Source organism: Tursiops truncatus, chromosome 2 (genome assembly GCF_011762595.2).
Source record: "Tursiops truncatus isolate mTurTru1 chromosome 2, mTurTru1.mat.Y, whole genome shotgun sequence".
NCBI classification, from domain to species: Eukaryota; Metazoa; Chordata; class Mammalia; order Artiodactyla; family Delphinidae; genus Tursiops; species Tursiops truncatus.
In genome coordinates this window covers 163872971-163889273 of record NC_047035.1, presented here as the reverse complement: position 1 = coordinate 163889273, position 16303 = coordinate 163872971, and the positions used below count along the sequence as shown (strand labels likewise).

The following is a 16303-nucleotide window of genomic DNA, read 5'->3' as shown; positions in this document are numbered from 1 at the left end:
TTTTTCTTTTTCTACATCTTTATTGGAGTATAATTGCTTTACAATGTTGTGTTAGTTTCTGCTGTACAAAAAGGTGAATCAGCATATGTATATATATATCCCCATATCCCCTCCCTCTTGCATCACCCTCCCATCCTCCCTATCCCACCCCTCTAGGTGGTCACAAAGCACTGAGCTGATCTCCCTGTGCTATGCGGCTGCTTCCCACTAGCTATCTGTTTTACATCTGGTAGTGTATATATGTCAGCGCTACTCTCTCACTTCATCCCAGCTTCCCCTTACCCCACCCCGTGTCCTCAAGTCCATTCTCTACGTCTGCGTCTTTATTCCTGCCCTGCCCCCAGGTTCATCAGTGCCATTTTTTTAGATTCCATATATATGCATTAGCATACGGTATTTGTTATTCTCTTTCTGACTTACCTCACTCTGTATGACAGACTCTAGGTCCATCCACCTCACTACAAATAACTCAATTTCTTTCCTCTTTATATCATAGCTTTTTAATTCAAATATTGTGATCATATTCCCATGCTATCAAATATTCAGTGACATCATTTTATCAAAATGGAATAATTTATTTAACTAAGTTTTTATTATAAAACATTTCTGTTACTTCTATAATCACTACCGCTATGGAAGTAATTTTTTGTATGATCCATGCTTATTTACCATGATCACTTTAAATTATTTTACAACTTCTAGGATCACCTTGTCCCAAATGACCAACCTATTGGACATTGTTGAACCCTGCTTTTAAAAGGGAGAGACAAGGTTTTGTGTTGTGGGGAATGCATTATTCAAGCACTGGAAAGAGAAAAAGGTGATGAACACAGATTTTTCTCTCCATAGAATTGGAAAATACAGGACTTCTAATGTCCAAATAGTCATCTTAAGACAACCTCACGTACATACCTAATAGCTATAGCATAACTTCCAGTCATTTTTTAAAATTCATTTGGATAATTAACATTAATGAGAGACTGGCAAATGTAAATTTAAAGTATTTGAAAGAACAAACCAAAACTATTTGTTCATTAACTAGGCTTATAAACATGCCATCCACATACTGGAAAAGCCAATAATTACTCTCTAATTGTGCTAATCAAGTAATGACAATGTTGTAAATGTTTGTTTACATAATGTTAGATTTCTCTGACTAATCTTATCATTAGTCAGACTTTGGACTTCTGCCACCGTGCACTCATGTATATACTGGTACATGCCAAACTGTTTCAACAGTTTATTTTTAAAACTGGTTGTTAACATGCTGCTAGTATTCAAATCAGAAACTTACCACATCCTTGGGAGGGGGCTCTGATTCCTTCTTTATCTTTTTACCCATTCTGGAAAAAGATGCCACAAATGGTTAAAATGTCATTTGTACATTGTATATGTACAAATCTCTCACTTACCTGCATTCCTAGGAGGAGATGTACTTCGTCCTCTAAATTTTACCTAAAAAGAAACTAGGCAATATATGTAGAAATTATTGCACATATACAAATATATGCAATACATATACAAATATGTTACCTACATCCCAGACTTCACAATTTTAAAGGAACTTATTGATAAGATTGTTGGGCATTTGTCCTGGCTTCCAGTTTGGAAAGAAGGAGAATACATTAATGACATAAATGACATAAATTTTACTTACATAACAGGTAATGGTTTACCATGCTTATAGCTCACTTGTGTAGGGCTTGGGAGACTAAATCTAAATTACTTTTGAGATCTGCAGGAATGTTCTGCCACAAAAGGACGGATTTCTGTATGCTTTCTTGCACTGATCTATCCCAAGCACCTAGAATAGGGTCTGGTACATACTGGGCATTTGACATTTATAAAAATCATTAACTCTGTTGTTCCTGGGGGTAATTATTTTCTGAATGATATCCAAGATCTACCAAGTGAACATTTGTGTCATTTTCCCATATAAAAAAATGTTTTCTCTAATGTATTCCATATAAAAAATGTTTTCTCTAATGTATTCCATAGCTCAATAAAAAAGTAATTGAGAATCTCAACAACAACAGCTAGGCCCGTGAGCCATGGCCGCTGAGCCTGCGCATCCGGAGCCTATGCTCCGCAAAGGGAAAGGCCACAACGGTGAAAGGCCCGCGTACCGCAAAAAATAAATAAATAACCCTAGAAATCTTTCATGTTTTCTCCAATGAGAGTTTGTGGGGTTATGTTTGGTATTAGGGCAATCTCAGATGGTATATTCTAGTCTCAAGGTAATTACAATAGTCTCAAGAAAATTTTGGGAAGTAGGAAATCTTTGGAGAGAATCTACAATGTCAGGGTTAGTTCAGATGGCTTGCCAAGGGACAACAGCAACTCCAAGAATTGATCACATAAGTTAAAAAGCCACATGTTCATAGAAACTCATAGTGACTTCTGAAAGACATCTATTCCAGGTCCCTAACTTGAAGTCACATAAATTTCAAGATCCTTGAGGGCCTGGGCAAGCTTATGCTATGCACTACCTCATGCTATACCTAATATGTTAAAACATTAAAATACACCCACATCCCCTGTTAAATATAATTTTCATCATAAAAAAGATTTGAAATTTTGCATTTGAAATGACTCATCAGTTTGTACACCTGGAAATTCTTGCAAAATAAGAAAATTGTTTTCAAATGTAATTTTAATATTAATAAAACACTTAATATTTTTGAATTTTCTTTTCATATTTTAGACCAAATGCTTTTTTTCAGACCCCAAATATCTTTCTTTCACAGATACTTGAAAAGCACACAGATCCCAGACTTTGTGCCTATAATGTTTCAGGCAGACACACAGACTATTCTGGACAGATGAAAATCTGACCTGTGATTTCTCTAGGAAAAAGAGATTTCACAGCTCTTTATAACCAATTCCAAGATATAGCAGCCTTTGCTTTACAAAAGAATTCCTTATGAATAACATTCAAGAAGCAAGTAAATTACACTCATAGAAAGTTACTTGAAGTCATCTGATTTTCACTCAGGAACTTATTTTTCCCATTTCAGGATAGTGGTTTTGAGTAATTGCACACTGAAAAATACAGAGGCTGGAATAGCCTAAACATACAGGATTACAGAGAACTGGCCCTTGGCAATATGGTGAAGTAGGAAGCATTTTGGGTTTTTTTGGTTTTTTTGCCATACGCGGGCCTCTCACTGTTGTGGCCTCTCCCGTTGTGGAGCACAGGCTCCGGACGCGCAGGCTCAGCAGCCATGGCTCACGGGCCCAGCCGCTCCGTGGCATGCGGGATCTTCCTGGACCGGTGCACGAACCCGTGTCCTCTGCATCGGCAGGCGGACTCTCAACCACTGCGCCACCAGGGAAGCCCCTGTTTTTGTTTTTGTTTTTGTTTTTACCATATTGGATATAACAGTTAACAGGGGAGAAAATACACAGCAGACATAGTCCAGGGGCAGTGTACCCCAGAGATGACCCTAAGGTTTTTTTTAAATTTGTAATCAACGTGGTACAACTAAATTACCTTATTTTATTCTTTAAAGACTCATTTCCCTTTAAAGCTACAGAGACGTCAAATTAAGAAAATAAATCTCTGACTTTTTGAAGCAAACTAAACCTGTTTTCCTTGACTATTTTACCACCTGCCCACTGATATTTTTATTGTGCTAAAATATACATCACATAAAATTTACCATTTTAACTATTTTTAAGTGTATAATTCTGTGTCTACTGTTCACTTATAAAGGTGGAACATTTCACTACAGAGAATTTGGAAAACAAGGAAGGGAATATGGAATTTTTAAAAAATCACTCAGAAATAAGTTCAGGGAGATCAGCACTATTTGGATATAGCTCATTTTTTGTGTATTTTCTATAGTGATTTTACCATCTTACCCGGATTTCTATCTGCTATTCTCAACTTCCCTCCTGGGACCATTTTCTTACTAAATTCTTAAACTAATGGACAAGTTCATGAAATCTCATTCTCCATTTATTGCTTCAATCATCATTAGTGGATCAGCATGTCATTTAAAATAATATTTTAAAATCCACCATCTAGCCAGTCCCCTGTTGTTGAGCATTTGTTTCCAATTTTCTGGAATTATGGACAAGGCTGCAAATGAACACTCTTATACAATAAAATTTTCATCCACATCTGCAACTGTTTCTTTAGGAGAAATCCCTAGTAGTAAAATAACTACTAGGTGAAAAGGTATGAACTTCACGGCATTGGACATGAAAACAAATCTGCTTTGAATATGCATCTTCTTGGTTATTGGAAAGGAGTCACATTTTTTCACGAATTTATTGATCTTCTTTGTGAACTTTCAGCCTATGCGATCTTAAAACATTTTCTAACGAGATTTATTTTGAGAAGGGCTAGAACAATTGGGGGCCCACTTTTTGAGTTGCTCAGAGTCAAGTAACGGAATCTTAGACCCTCAGATCCTCACTCTGGGCCTCAGTTTTGTCACCTCTTTGTTAAATAGGAGGCGGCCGGCACACTTATGAAATCCACGGGGACCACAGCCTAACACTGCGGGCGTAAGGCAGGGACCCACAGGTCCTTACGAGGTGTTCCCTCAGTTGCCCCAGATGCCCCCCACACGCGGGGCACTGTCTCCTTCCCCAAAGGCTACTGGGGCCTCTACCCTGGGTCTCTCTTCAAACCGCAGGGGTAGCGGTGCAGCCGCCCTCCCGCCTTTACCTGCAGGGAGATCCCGCCGGGCAGCGGCTTCTCAGACCTGGCCAACTGCACCGGCTGCAGCCAGCTCGCGTCTCTAGTCCACTGTTGTGCCTGGTTGCTAGGCGACAGCGTGCCGCGCCTGCGCAATGCGCGCCCGCGTGCGCCGCGTCAGTGGAAGCGCGCGCTCGGCTTCCCGAGGCGCTCCATTCCCCTTCGCGAGTAGAGGTAGGTACCCGAGGAACCGTGTGCGACCTCTGTACGTAAGTCCCGGGCTTCGGGGCAGGATAAACACTGGGAATCCTCTCCTTCCAGTTGTTGAGGGCCAGCCCTAGAGACAAGTGTAAATCGGGAGGCTGGGCCGCCTCAGCAGCTGGCCGGAGGACTGGCTATGGATTCACATACTCTGAGGTGCGGATGCGTTCTCCCAGCGACAGGCCTCGGCCAGAGTCTCTGTGAGGTGACTTCCAAATCGCCACCTTCTGCCCGGACTCCGCCGAGCTGCAGACCTGCATTGCTAACTTTCCATGCACGAGGGTGTCCAGTCTGTCCCCACAGAACGTATCATGTCCCTTCAGAACCTCCTCCTCTTACACCTGTTTCCTCTTTCTGCCGTTTCTCCCAATAGCCTAGAACTTCCGTTTCCCTTCCCCCTCCTCCCCCAACGCCAATCAGCACTTAAAGCAATCCGCCCTCCACTTTTTGTCCCCTGTCTATTCCCTCTCTTAAATCTTTACTGTCACCCCAGTCTAGGTCATCATTTTTTGCCTTCTAAGTGATGGTTTCGGTTTCTCTTTCCAGTGCTTTCTTGGTACCACAGATCAACCTTCCGGAAATTATTGCCCTAGTCATCTCACTCCCCTACTCAGACTTGAGCGGCTTCCTAAAGTAAAGTCTAAGCTCGTTAGCCTGTTCTTCAAAGCCATCTGCACCCCACCCAGTTCTATCTGTGCAGCCCGCCCCTGTCCCAAACACAAGCCCCAGCGAAACTTACTGTTCCCCCAAATTTTTCCATGCTTTTCTCCTTTAGATTTTTGCTCACTCTGTTCCTTCATCATTTCATCTATTCAACAAATATTTATTAAGTATCCACCATTTGCCAGGTCATGGGCAACTTGCACAACTTCTGGAATATTCTTTCATTTCTGCATAATGAAGCCCAGCTCCAATGCCATCTTCATAAAATACTCTTTGATTGATCTTAGCAAAAAAATCTCTCCCTCTCCTGAATTCCCCTCAGGCTTTTTGAACTCCATCTGCTACCTGTCTCCGTTGGCCTCCCAGTCCTAAGAGTGTTAGATGCTTCTGACAATTGCTTCTTTCCTATCTCTTTATGTCCTCTTCTTACCTTTTCAGTTACCTGATAAACAGCTTTATACATATTTAACAGTTCTTTATATTAGATTTTGTATGGTCAAATAACATGTGATTTCCATCTCCTGATTGGACCTTGAATAATACACTCCTGTTATCTTCAGCCTCTCTCTGTCTTCCCTTCAGTATATGAATACTGTGAAGTCTCTCATTTGCCTCATACAAAAAACAAAAAGCCTCCTTTGAACCTGTAGCTCCTTCTAGCTATCATTCTGTTTTTCTCTTTCTCTTCTTGACCATGAATTTCCCCCAAAGTAGCTTGCATTTGATACTTCCACATATTTAACCTACATTCACTCTTCAAGCCATAGGATCTGGTTTGGTCCTACCACTAAAACTACCCAAATCCATTGTCTGTTACTTAGACTTCATCTTTTTTGACATCGCTGCTGCAAATAACACTCTTGATGATACCTCATACTTGAAACACCTTCCTGGGTTTCCTTGATCCTCCTAGTTTCATAAGCATTATTTAAGGTCCTTTCTGTACAGCCTGAAATGTTGATATTTCCCAAGGATCTGTCCCTGCTTCTCTTGTTATATTATAGCTTTTTCAGGGTGATCTTACTTATTTTTGTGACTTCAAATGCCATATATATAGCTCCCCACCAGACTCCAGTACTGTGCTATAGGCTCATATAGCCTTCTTTTTTTAAAATTGAAGTATAGTTGATTTACAATGTTGTGTTAGTTTCAGGGGTACAGCGAAGAGATTCCCATATATATATATATATATATATATATATACACATATATACATATATGTACATATGTATTGTTTTTCAGATTCTTTTCCCTTATAGGTTATTACAAAATATTGAGTATAATTCCCTGTGCTATACAGTAGGTCCTTGTTGGTTACCTATATTTTATATCATGTATCCTTCTTTTTATGGAAAGCTCCACCTGGATGTCCACAGGTGTTTACCACCTAAACTCATTATTTTCCCAATATAAACATTTTTCTATTTATCAAGGGGTACCACCACCCACCTAGATACCCAAGCATGAAGTCTGACAGTCATTCTAGACTTATTCTCCCTCGTATGCAGTTATTTGGATTCCCTTAAAAGTCTCTTGAATTTATTCTCACTTTTCCATTCCCATAGCCTGGGTACAGAGTGTCACCATCCTTTGCTTGATTTCATCAAACAAGCCTTCTGACACGTCTCCCATCCTCTAACTTTCTCCTGGCTTCAGTCCATCTTCTCCAGGATGACCCAGGTAATCTTTGTAATTTGTCTCTCTCCTCGCTGGTCCCCAGTCACTCCACCACATACATGATGAGATGCAATAAGATTCCTAAATTTGCATTCAAGACCTTGTTCTGGCTGACTCCTCCCTACTGCAATAGCTTCTCTAATCACTCAAAAAAAAAAAAAAATAGCAAACTGCTCATAATTCTTCAAGGACACCATGACATTTTATGCCCTTAACTCTCCTAATCAACCTGAAACCTATCTGTCTTTCAAAATTTATTTTAGTCATGATTTCCTCCCGAAAGTCTTAATTCTCCAAACATAATAAACATTTCTCATTTTGTACCTTACACCTGCTCTATTTCTGCTATTTTCACATGATATTGTAATTTGTTTGTTAATGTGTGTGTCTCCCCACCTTGGCTGTTTCTGAATATTCTCCAAATAACTCATTTATTGAGTACTTATTATGAGCCAGACAATTATGAAGTGGTTAAAATGCAGCATTAACCCCCCACCATAACCCTGTAAGTTACAAATGAAGTAATTGGCATAGGTCACTCTATCAATAAATGGCAGAGCCAGGAGTTGAGCTGAGGTCAGCTTGACTGTCAGTCATGTTCTGAACCAACACGTCATACCAGCCCATCCTGAAAATTCGGTGTTATAACAAATTGTAAAGGGTTTTCATGAAATAATTAAAACTGCTGTTTTGATTCTGTTTTTCCCCACAGACTTAGTCTTTACTGCACATGTCTGTTTTTTTTGAGGTCCTGTTTATACAGTTGGATGAGTTTTGGCAAATGTTTACAGTTGTGTGACCACTACCACAATTAAGATATAGAACATTTCCATCATCTCAATTTCCTTCATGCCCGTTTGAAGTCAAATCTCTCTCTCCATCCCACTTCCATGGGAACAACTGATCCGTTTTCTCTCCCTTTAATTTTGCATGTTTATGAACATCTTATATATGGAACCACACAGTACACTACCTTTTTGGTCTAACTTCTTTAACTTTGCAAATACTTTTGAGATCTGTCCGTGGTGTTGCATGTATCAATAGTTTGTTTCTCTCTATTGCTGAGTAGTGTTGCGCTCCATGGATGTACAACATCCATTCACTGGTTGATGGACATTTGGGTTCTTTGCAGTTTTGGACTGTTATAAATAAATCTGCTCTAAACAGTTATACACAGGTTTTTGTGTGAACATATGTTTCTCCTTCTTTGGGAAAATACCCAAGAGTGTAATTTCTGGATCTTATGCCATGTGTGTGTTTGATGTTATGAGAACTTGCCAAACTGTTTTCCAAAGGAACTATACTATATTTGCATTCCCATCAGCAATGAGTCAGACATCCAGTTGCTTTATATGCCCTACAACACTTGATATTGTCAGGGCTTTTAATTTTAGTCTTCCTATTGGGTATGTAGTGCTATCTCCTTCTGGTTTCAATTTGCATTTCCTTCATGACTAATCATGATGAGCTGATTCTCTGTACTTGTTAACCATTTCTGCATTTTCTTTTGTGAAGCATCTGTTCAAATATTTTTCCTACTTTTAATTGGGCTGTTTGTCTTATTACTGAGTTGCAAGAATTTGCTATACATTCTGGATCAGGTCATTTATCATATATATAATTTGGAAATATTTTTGGACCTGGTTCATTATAGTGGAAAATGAAATTTAGAGACCATAATCTAAACACTAGCGTTGCTCATTGCTACTAGGTTGGTCATTCCTTCTAGGCCTTCTCAGAAGCCTGGTGAAGCTCTGAATTCAGCACACATTATAAACCAGATATCTACAGATCCAGACCATGGTTATAACAGATAAGAGATCATTGTGGGGCAGGCATAGGCACTCTCTGGTTCTCTAGCCACGGCTTCTACTGGGATCTTAAAGCTGTCATTTTCTGTCTCAGAACTACTAAATATAATTAGAAGTAGTTCACCCTCCCCACATCCCTTGTAACCCTTCTGTCCACCACACTGTGCTGTGGCAGTAGCCACTTATTCTGTCAGAACTCTTCAATAGGTACTTCTTTTTAGGAGACCACAAGTGTCTCCCAATAAGCCATCCTTTCAAAGTAAGCAACTATTCAGTTTTCAAATTCAATCAGGTCAAATAGCCAGTCCCAGATTTACATCTTTGAACTTCTAAGATCAATAATCACTTCTAGTTTCAATTACTGTGTCATTTGAAGTCCCATTGCAGACAGCAAAATCTGTTCTAGTTAGCAGGGAATTAGAGATTTATAGCATTGTTGCAAAGGCTGGAGAAACAGGTTCTAGGCTGATATTTCAGAGATGACTTTCAAAACAATACTGCAGAGCATAACTCACAATAACTATGAAGTGAAAACAACTTGTGTCCACTGACAGATGAATGGATAAAGAAAATGTGTATCTATGTACAATGGAAGATTATTCAGCCATAAAACGAAGGGACTCCTGCCATTTATGCCAACATGGATGGACTTTAAGGGCATTATGCTCAGTGAAATAAGTCAGACAGAGAAAGACAAATGCAATATAATTTCACTTTATATGTGGAACCTAAAAGCATCGAACTCATAGAAACAGAATAGAATGATGTTGCCAGGGGCTGAGGGGTCTGGGAAAATGGGAAGATGTTGATCAAAAGGTATAAGCTTTCAATTATAAGATTAATAAATTCCAGGGATGTAAAGTATAGCCTGGTGATTATAGTTAACAATACTGTATTGTATACTTGAAAGTTGCTATAAGAATGGAGCTTTAATAGTCTCATCATAACAACAACAACAACAAAATGTTAACTATATGAGGTGAAGGATATATCAACTAACCTTATTGTGGTAATCATTTTATAATACCTACATGTATCAAATCATCATAGTGTACACTTTAAACTTATACAATGCCGTATGTCAATTATATCTCAATAAAGCTTGCGAAAAATACTACAGAAGTGGCCAAACAAGAAAGCCAAGGAATCAGGAAGTTTAAGTCACTTTCATGCAGAATAAGGAGGATTTTCTCCAATTAGCATTTACCTTCTTCATTAATTCTTTTCTGCCTCAGCCAGTTTTTTGGTTGTTGCTGTCATGGAAAAGTTATCAAGTGAAGCAATAGTGCCTAACGAATCAGGCCAGCTCCACTCCACACAACTTAGACCTTGAAGAGAGAAAGATTTAAACTTCTTAAAGCATCTGCAAGCTCAAAATAAAAAATGAAATTCTTTTATGAAAATAGTTATACCTTTATGAAATTAAGCTCAATTTCATAGCTAAAGCCAAGTCACACACGCACAATTGCAGAATCATTCAGTTTAACAGCCTCTGTGAAAATTGTCTGTGTTTGGGACCAGCAAGGCAAAGGCAACGAAAAGATGTGATTTTTGAAGAGCACCATAAGTAGATGCGTTTATGGCATGTGAGGTGCCATAAAAATAGCACTAATCTAGAAGATAATTAAATCAAATGATTGATGAATCCACAGACATTATGAAGTGTGACGAGTTAATAGATCTAATTACATAACCTGAAGAGTAATGCTTCAAAAAAGACATTATTTATTCTGCAAAGAGGCACCAAAACAAAGACCTTAAGGTAAAATATTTAAAGTGCTAATGAATATTTTGAAACAAATAAGATGTATTAGGAATACTGCTTAAATATATGTATTGATGGTTTAATTGTAGGTTAAAGGGTTTACATCTGTAGTTTGTTCCCAAAATCCTATCAGTGAAAGAACTCAGTGTTTTGATTACACAGAAATGTTGGTGTAAAGATTTTCCATGGATCCATATTCTACATTAAATGATAGTCTCAAAATGGTGAATCCAAGCCACTGCAGTCATAGCTGTTTACAGCTTTATGCAAAAATTAAGATTAAAAAAACACTCTGCCAGTTCATACCAAAGAGGATGACCAATGAAAAATTTTCTCAAGAGTTTCTGAGCTAAAAGAATTAAAATTTTGGCTGTAAGTGTGGGTATAGATAATTCTTACTTTGAAAATTGGAAGGTTGGTTTGTTGGCTTAAAAAATGTATGAACTGGGACTTCCCTGGTGGCGCAGTGGTTAAGAATCCGCCTGCCAATGCAGGGAACATGGGTTCGAGCCCTGGTCTGGGAAGATCCCACGTGCTGCGGAGCAACTAAGCCCTTGTGCCACAACTACTGAGCCCGAGTGCCACAACTCCTGAGCCCGAGTGCCACAACTACTGAAGCTCACGCACTTACAGCCCGTGCTCCGCAACAAGAGAAGCCCCCACTCACCACAACTAGAGAAAGCCCGCGTGCAGCAGTGAAGACCCAACACAGCCAAAAATAAAATTAATTAATTTTTAAAAATGTATGAACTAATATTTTGAGTGTGTTAATGAACATGAGCCAACATTGGAAAGATCACAGGAAATATAATAATGTATACTGCCTTGAGAATTAGGACTTGGGCTTTCACTTCCAGGGTAGGTTTGATCCCTGGTCAGGGAACTAAGCTGCATGGCCAAAACAAAACAACAACAACAACAAAAATCAGTGTCTTTAGATATTATCACTGTCATGCTCCACCCACAAGTACTGTGGTTTTGTAAACTAATTAAACCTCACAACACCATCAACTCTCCCATGTTAACGACTTGAGAGTCTTAGCATAACAAACTTCATTTGATTCAATAGATATGTTCCAGAAAATATGTTTTTGAAAAGAATTTTTGCAATCTAATTATACTTTAAGAACATTGAGAGTTCACTATTTAGAGAAATCTGAGGATGAATCATTTTATGTAAAAAAAGAAAAGAGCCCTTCAGTAAAAGAAAGCAATTATATATTATTTATCTACTTTATAAATCTAAATTCGCTTAAAGTGGAGGGGGTACCTCTGTATAATATTAGGTAATTTATCATAATATGTTCCTTTTAATGTATCCTTTGAATTCATTTCCATTCAAATTGACTTAGTCAGGTGGTTGATTGTTGTAAATCAATTGAACTTGGTTAAAGATAAACAATAAAAATGTAAGACTTCTGTTTGTAACATTGAATTCAGTGTTAGCGGTGTAAGGAAACGCATAAACAGTATGGTAACCCTTCACCTTTTCTAGAGCTTAAACAGATAGTTTGCCAACATGTACTGTAAATAGTTGCTATTTTCCTCCACCGTAGACTGCCACAAGGCAGTTTCTTCCACCACATTGTGTTATTTAAAAGTTATCTGCTTTTTTGGCTGCTGTTCAAGGGAGTTCTTTGCCTGTAAATCCTCTTTATCTCATGCTAGGGTTGAAGTGAAATCTTGGCACAATTTCAGTGCATTTGTCTTGTTGTACCAGGGGAGAAAAAAATGAAGGGCCCCAGAGACTGACACTGTTCTGCAAATGGTCATTGAAACAGTGGGGAGCCCTGCTGGCCATTCAAAAGGGTAATACGACTAAGCTCCCACTGCTAAAAATAAGATCCACTCACACTAAAGGCAGCCACACCATAAAAAAGATCATTGAAAAGCCTGAAAGATAGAATTACAAAGTAAACATTACTCATCATGTACTTGACTCCAGGTCTTTAAAATCAGCTTAACTTAGTGGACTGGTTCCATATGTAGTAGTCATTTAGTTCTTAGTCTAGGTTTTACATTCTTGGACTCTGAACTCAAGTTTCTATAATTTGCACTGTGGAGATAATCTTCCTGTTTGTTACAGGTTAGAGGTTTAAGAGAAAAAATAGGATGCATCCCACTTACAGAAAGTCTGAGACAACTTATCCACTTGAGATAACATCTCATTTTGTGAAGGATGCTCCAGAATGACTTCCCCACCACTGACCAGCCCTCTACACAGAATGTGTAACCTATGCTTGTGGATACACAGCAGGAACTGCTGTCGGGGTAACGCCTGCACATGAAGACATTTCCCGAGTTGGCTTCTGGCATTTAGCTTGTTTTTAAAAAAGAAATTGAACAATTGTGTCTGTTTAAGGAAGGATCCCTTGAACTGAGAATAAGTGGGTTGATCTAAAATACAACCCAGATCAGACTTACAAGAATAAACTATATTGAATATAATGTGGTCTGGGGACTTCCCAAGAAAACAAGCGCATTAGTAGGAGAGGGTTCTCTGAGCTCTCCTCTTGGCCTGTTATGGTGAGTTGTAAGGTAATACAGTAGCACATGGTACTGTTGAGGCCAGGCTGCTGGGTCTGATCCCTCCTTGGCTTTCTTAACCAAATTGGGCCAGAGATTTTAGCTGGATCTTGACTGATACATGATTACTGCTAGAAAAGGAGGTCTGAGCTCATGCTTTTCCAATGACAGTTGGTGACTATAACCTTGACCCAAGGAGGGTTCTTGAGCCTGAATTTGGAAGGCCCTTCTTATTTGCAGGGGTGGGCCACCCTACATGGATCTGGTTCCAAAGCAGCATCATTTCAGGTATAGTAAGTTTAATTTCCACAAACTTTTGAAGTTTTGTGTTTAATTTTGGGCAGAATCGTCAGACTTTCATTTCAAAGTTGTTATATTTTCCATCACTTATTTTAAGAAATGCCAAGTAAAACAAGTTTAAAAAATAAATGGAGCAAAAAATCTACAAACAATAAATGCTGGAGACGGTGTGGAGAAAAGGGAACCCTCTTGCACTGTTGGTGGGAACGTAAATTGATACAGCCACTATGGAGAACAGTATGGAGGTTCCTTAAAAAACTAAAAATAGAACTACCATACGACCCAGCAATCCCACTACTGGGCATATACCCTGAGAAAACCATAATTCAAAAAGAGTCATGGGGGGCTTCCCTGGTGGCGCAGTGGTTGAGAGTCCGCCTGCCGATGCAGGGGACACAGGTTCGTGCCCCGGTCTGGGAAGATCCCACACGCCGCGGAGCAGCTGGGCCCGTGAGCCATGGCCGCTGAGCCTGCGCGTCCGGAGCCTGTGCTCCGCAACGGGAGAGGCCACACAGTGAGAGGCCCGCATACCGCAAAAAAAAAAAAAAAAAAAGTCGTGTACCACAGTGTTCATTGCAGCTGTATCTACAATAGCCAGACCATGGAAACAACCTAAGTGTCCATCGACAGATGAATGGATGAAGAAGACGTGGCACATATATACAATGAAACATTACTCAGCCACAAAAAGAAATGAAATTGAGTTATTTGTATTTAGGTGGATGGACCTAGAGTCAGTCATACAGAGTGAAGTAAGTCAAAGAGAAAAACAAATACTGTATGCTAACACATATATATAGAATCTAAAAAAAAAAAAAAAAAAAAGAGGTTCTGGAGAACATAGGGGCAGGACAGGACAGGAATAAAGACACAGACAGAGAATGGACTTGAGGACACGGGGAGAGGGAAGGCGATGCTGGGACGAAGTGAGAGACTGGCATGGGCATATATACACTACCAAATGTAAAATAGATAGCTAGTGGGAAGCAGCCGCATAGCATAGGGAGATCAGCTCGGTACTTTGTGACCACCTAGAGGGGTGGGATAGAGAGGGTGGGAGGGAGATGCAAGAGGGAGAGGATATGGGGATATATGTATTCATATAGCTGATTCACTTTGTGATACAGCAGAAACTAACACAGCATTGTAAAGCAATTATATTCCAATAACGATGTTAAAAATAATTATAATTCTCTGAACAGTTATTTCAGGTTGTAGGGCTTATTTTAAATATGACCACTTTGTAAGAATCAAAAAATTAAAGAGAGATAAAATATTCTGAAATGTTTATTTAATGGAAGACAGACCAAGTTCACACAAAAACTAAATAACAAAACAAACTCTTAAATACAAATAATTTTCTCTATCACCTTAATCTAATTTAATTTTTCATATTAAATTAGACTTAATATATTCAAATAAAGTCCAAAAAGAAAACAGTGCCAAAATAGAGAGATTTTGTTTTTCCTCTATTCAAAATAAGATGAGTTCTTCACTTCAAACTTAGTCTCTATCTCTTATAAACAGATTCCTACCTCTACAGAAAATGTAGTTCTGTGTATATTCCACTTACTAAGCAGTTTGTTTTCATTGCAGTCACAGGATACTATTGGAGAAAGTAAGCATAAACCAATGTTACTCTACTGTTCTTACTATTTAGCATTAAATTCTAACAGTAATTAAACACTAGTGACTTTTTTCTTTGAACCTATTAATGTTCACCGTACACATTATATTTCACGTGAACCTTGCAGTTTTGGATTATGTTCGTCACATTTTTGAGCATCTTAATGAACATAATCCAAGTCAAAAACTATCATTCTAAGCTTGGCAATACTAATTACAGCACCTGAAAACTAATTCAGATAGAAAGTTAGTATGCTATATATTTATTCAAAAGAATTTTTTTAAAGAATATTATAGTTTTGGTGATTAGAAATATTTGCAATTTCTATTGTCTAACTACAGAATTTTTTCAGTTGATTCATCAGAGTGGACAGTAGCAGCTCAGACGGGAAGTTCTATTATCCACTAGTTCTGAGTACTGCAGTTTATGATTTGAAAGTTATAAGATGGTTCTCCAGTTGGCTTCAATCAAGATAAAACTCATATTAAGGGCCAAAGTTAAGGAAATGATGCATATCTGCTAAAATAATCAGCTGCCATATATTTCTTCGGCCTTAAAAACACTAGATGACAATCTTTCCCTGTGACTCAAGTAAAGCTTCTAGTGTTTGGGGAAAGTATGTAACTGATGCAAATATTTAGGTATATATTTAATTATGAATGTGGATTTGCTAGTATTATGACTATTGAGAAAACTATTTGATGGCCAAAGCTACTTTATAGAGCATTGTTGTGCATTAGTAGACAGAGCAATTAGGAATTTTTAAAAAAAGAAAGAAAAGAAAAAGAAGAAAAAAGAAATAAAAGGTATCCAAATCAGAAAGGAAAAAGTAAAACTGTCTCTATTTGCAGATGATGTGATATTATATGTAGAAAACTCTAAAGATTCCACTAAAAAAACTGTTAGAACAAATAAATTCAGTAAAGTTGCAGGATACAAAATCAATATACAAAAATCAGTTGTGTTTCTATACACTGACAATGAACAATTAGAAAGAGAAATTAAGAAAAATTCCATTTACTATA

At 38.3% G+C, this 16303-nt stretch overlaps 1 protein-coding gene and 1 long non-coding RNA gene across 3 annotated transcripts in view; one reads left to right on the top strand and one right to left on the bottom strand.

The window, feature by feature from the left end:
- The window catches only part of ARMC3 (armadillo repeat containing 3), a 95016-nt gene extending 90093 nt beyond the window's left edge, over window positions 1-4923 (bottom strand). The window contains exons 1-2 of the mRNA XM_019933172.3: window positions 4679-4923; window positions 1295-1343 (exon numbers count right to left, since the gene is read on the bottom strand). Coding sequence (XP_019788731.2) covers window positions 1295-1342 — 48 coding nt within the window. The 5' untranslated portion in view covers window position 1343; window positions 4679-4923. The remainder of the gene's footprint in view (window positions 1-1294; window positions 1344-4678) is intronic.
- A 2019-nt stretch (window positions 4924-6942) lies between these two features.
- LOC141278108 (uncharacterized) overlaps window positions 6943-16303 on the top strand; it is a 123735-nt gene continuing 114374 nt past the window's right edge. For both annotated transcript variants that reach the window (XR_012330420.1, XR_012330419.1), the window contains exon 1: window positions 6943-7252. This is a non-coding gene — a long non-coding RNA (uncharacterized lncRNA). The remainder of the gene's footprint in view (window positions 7253-16303) is intronic.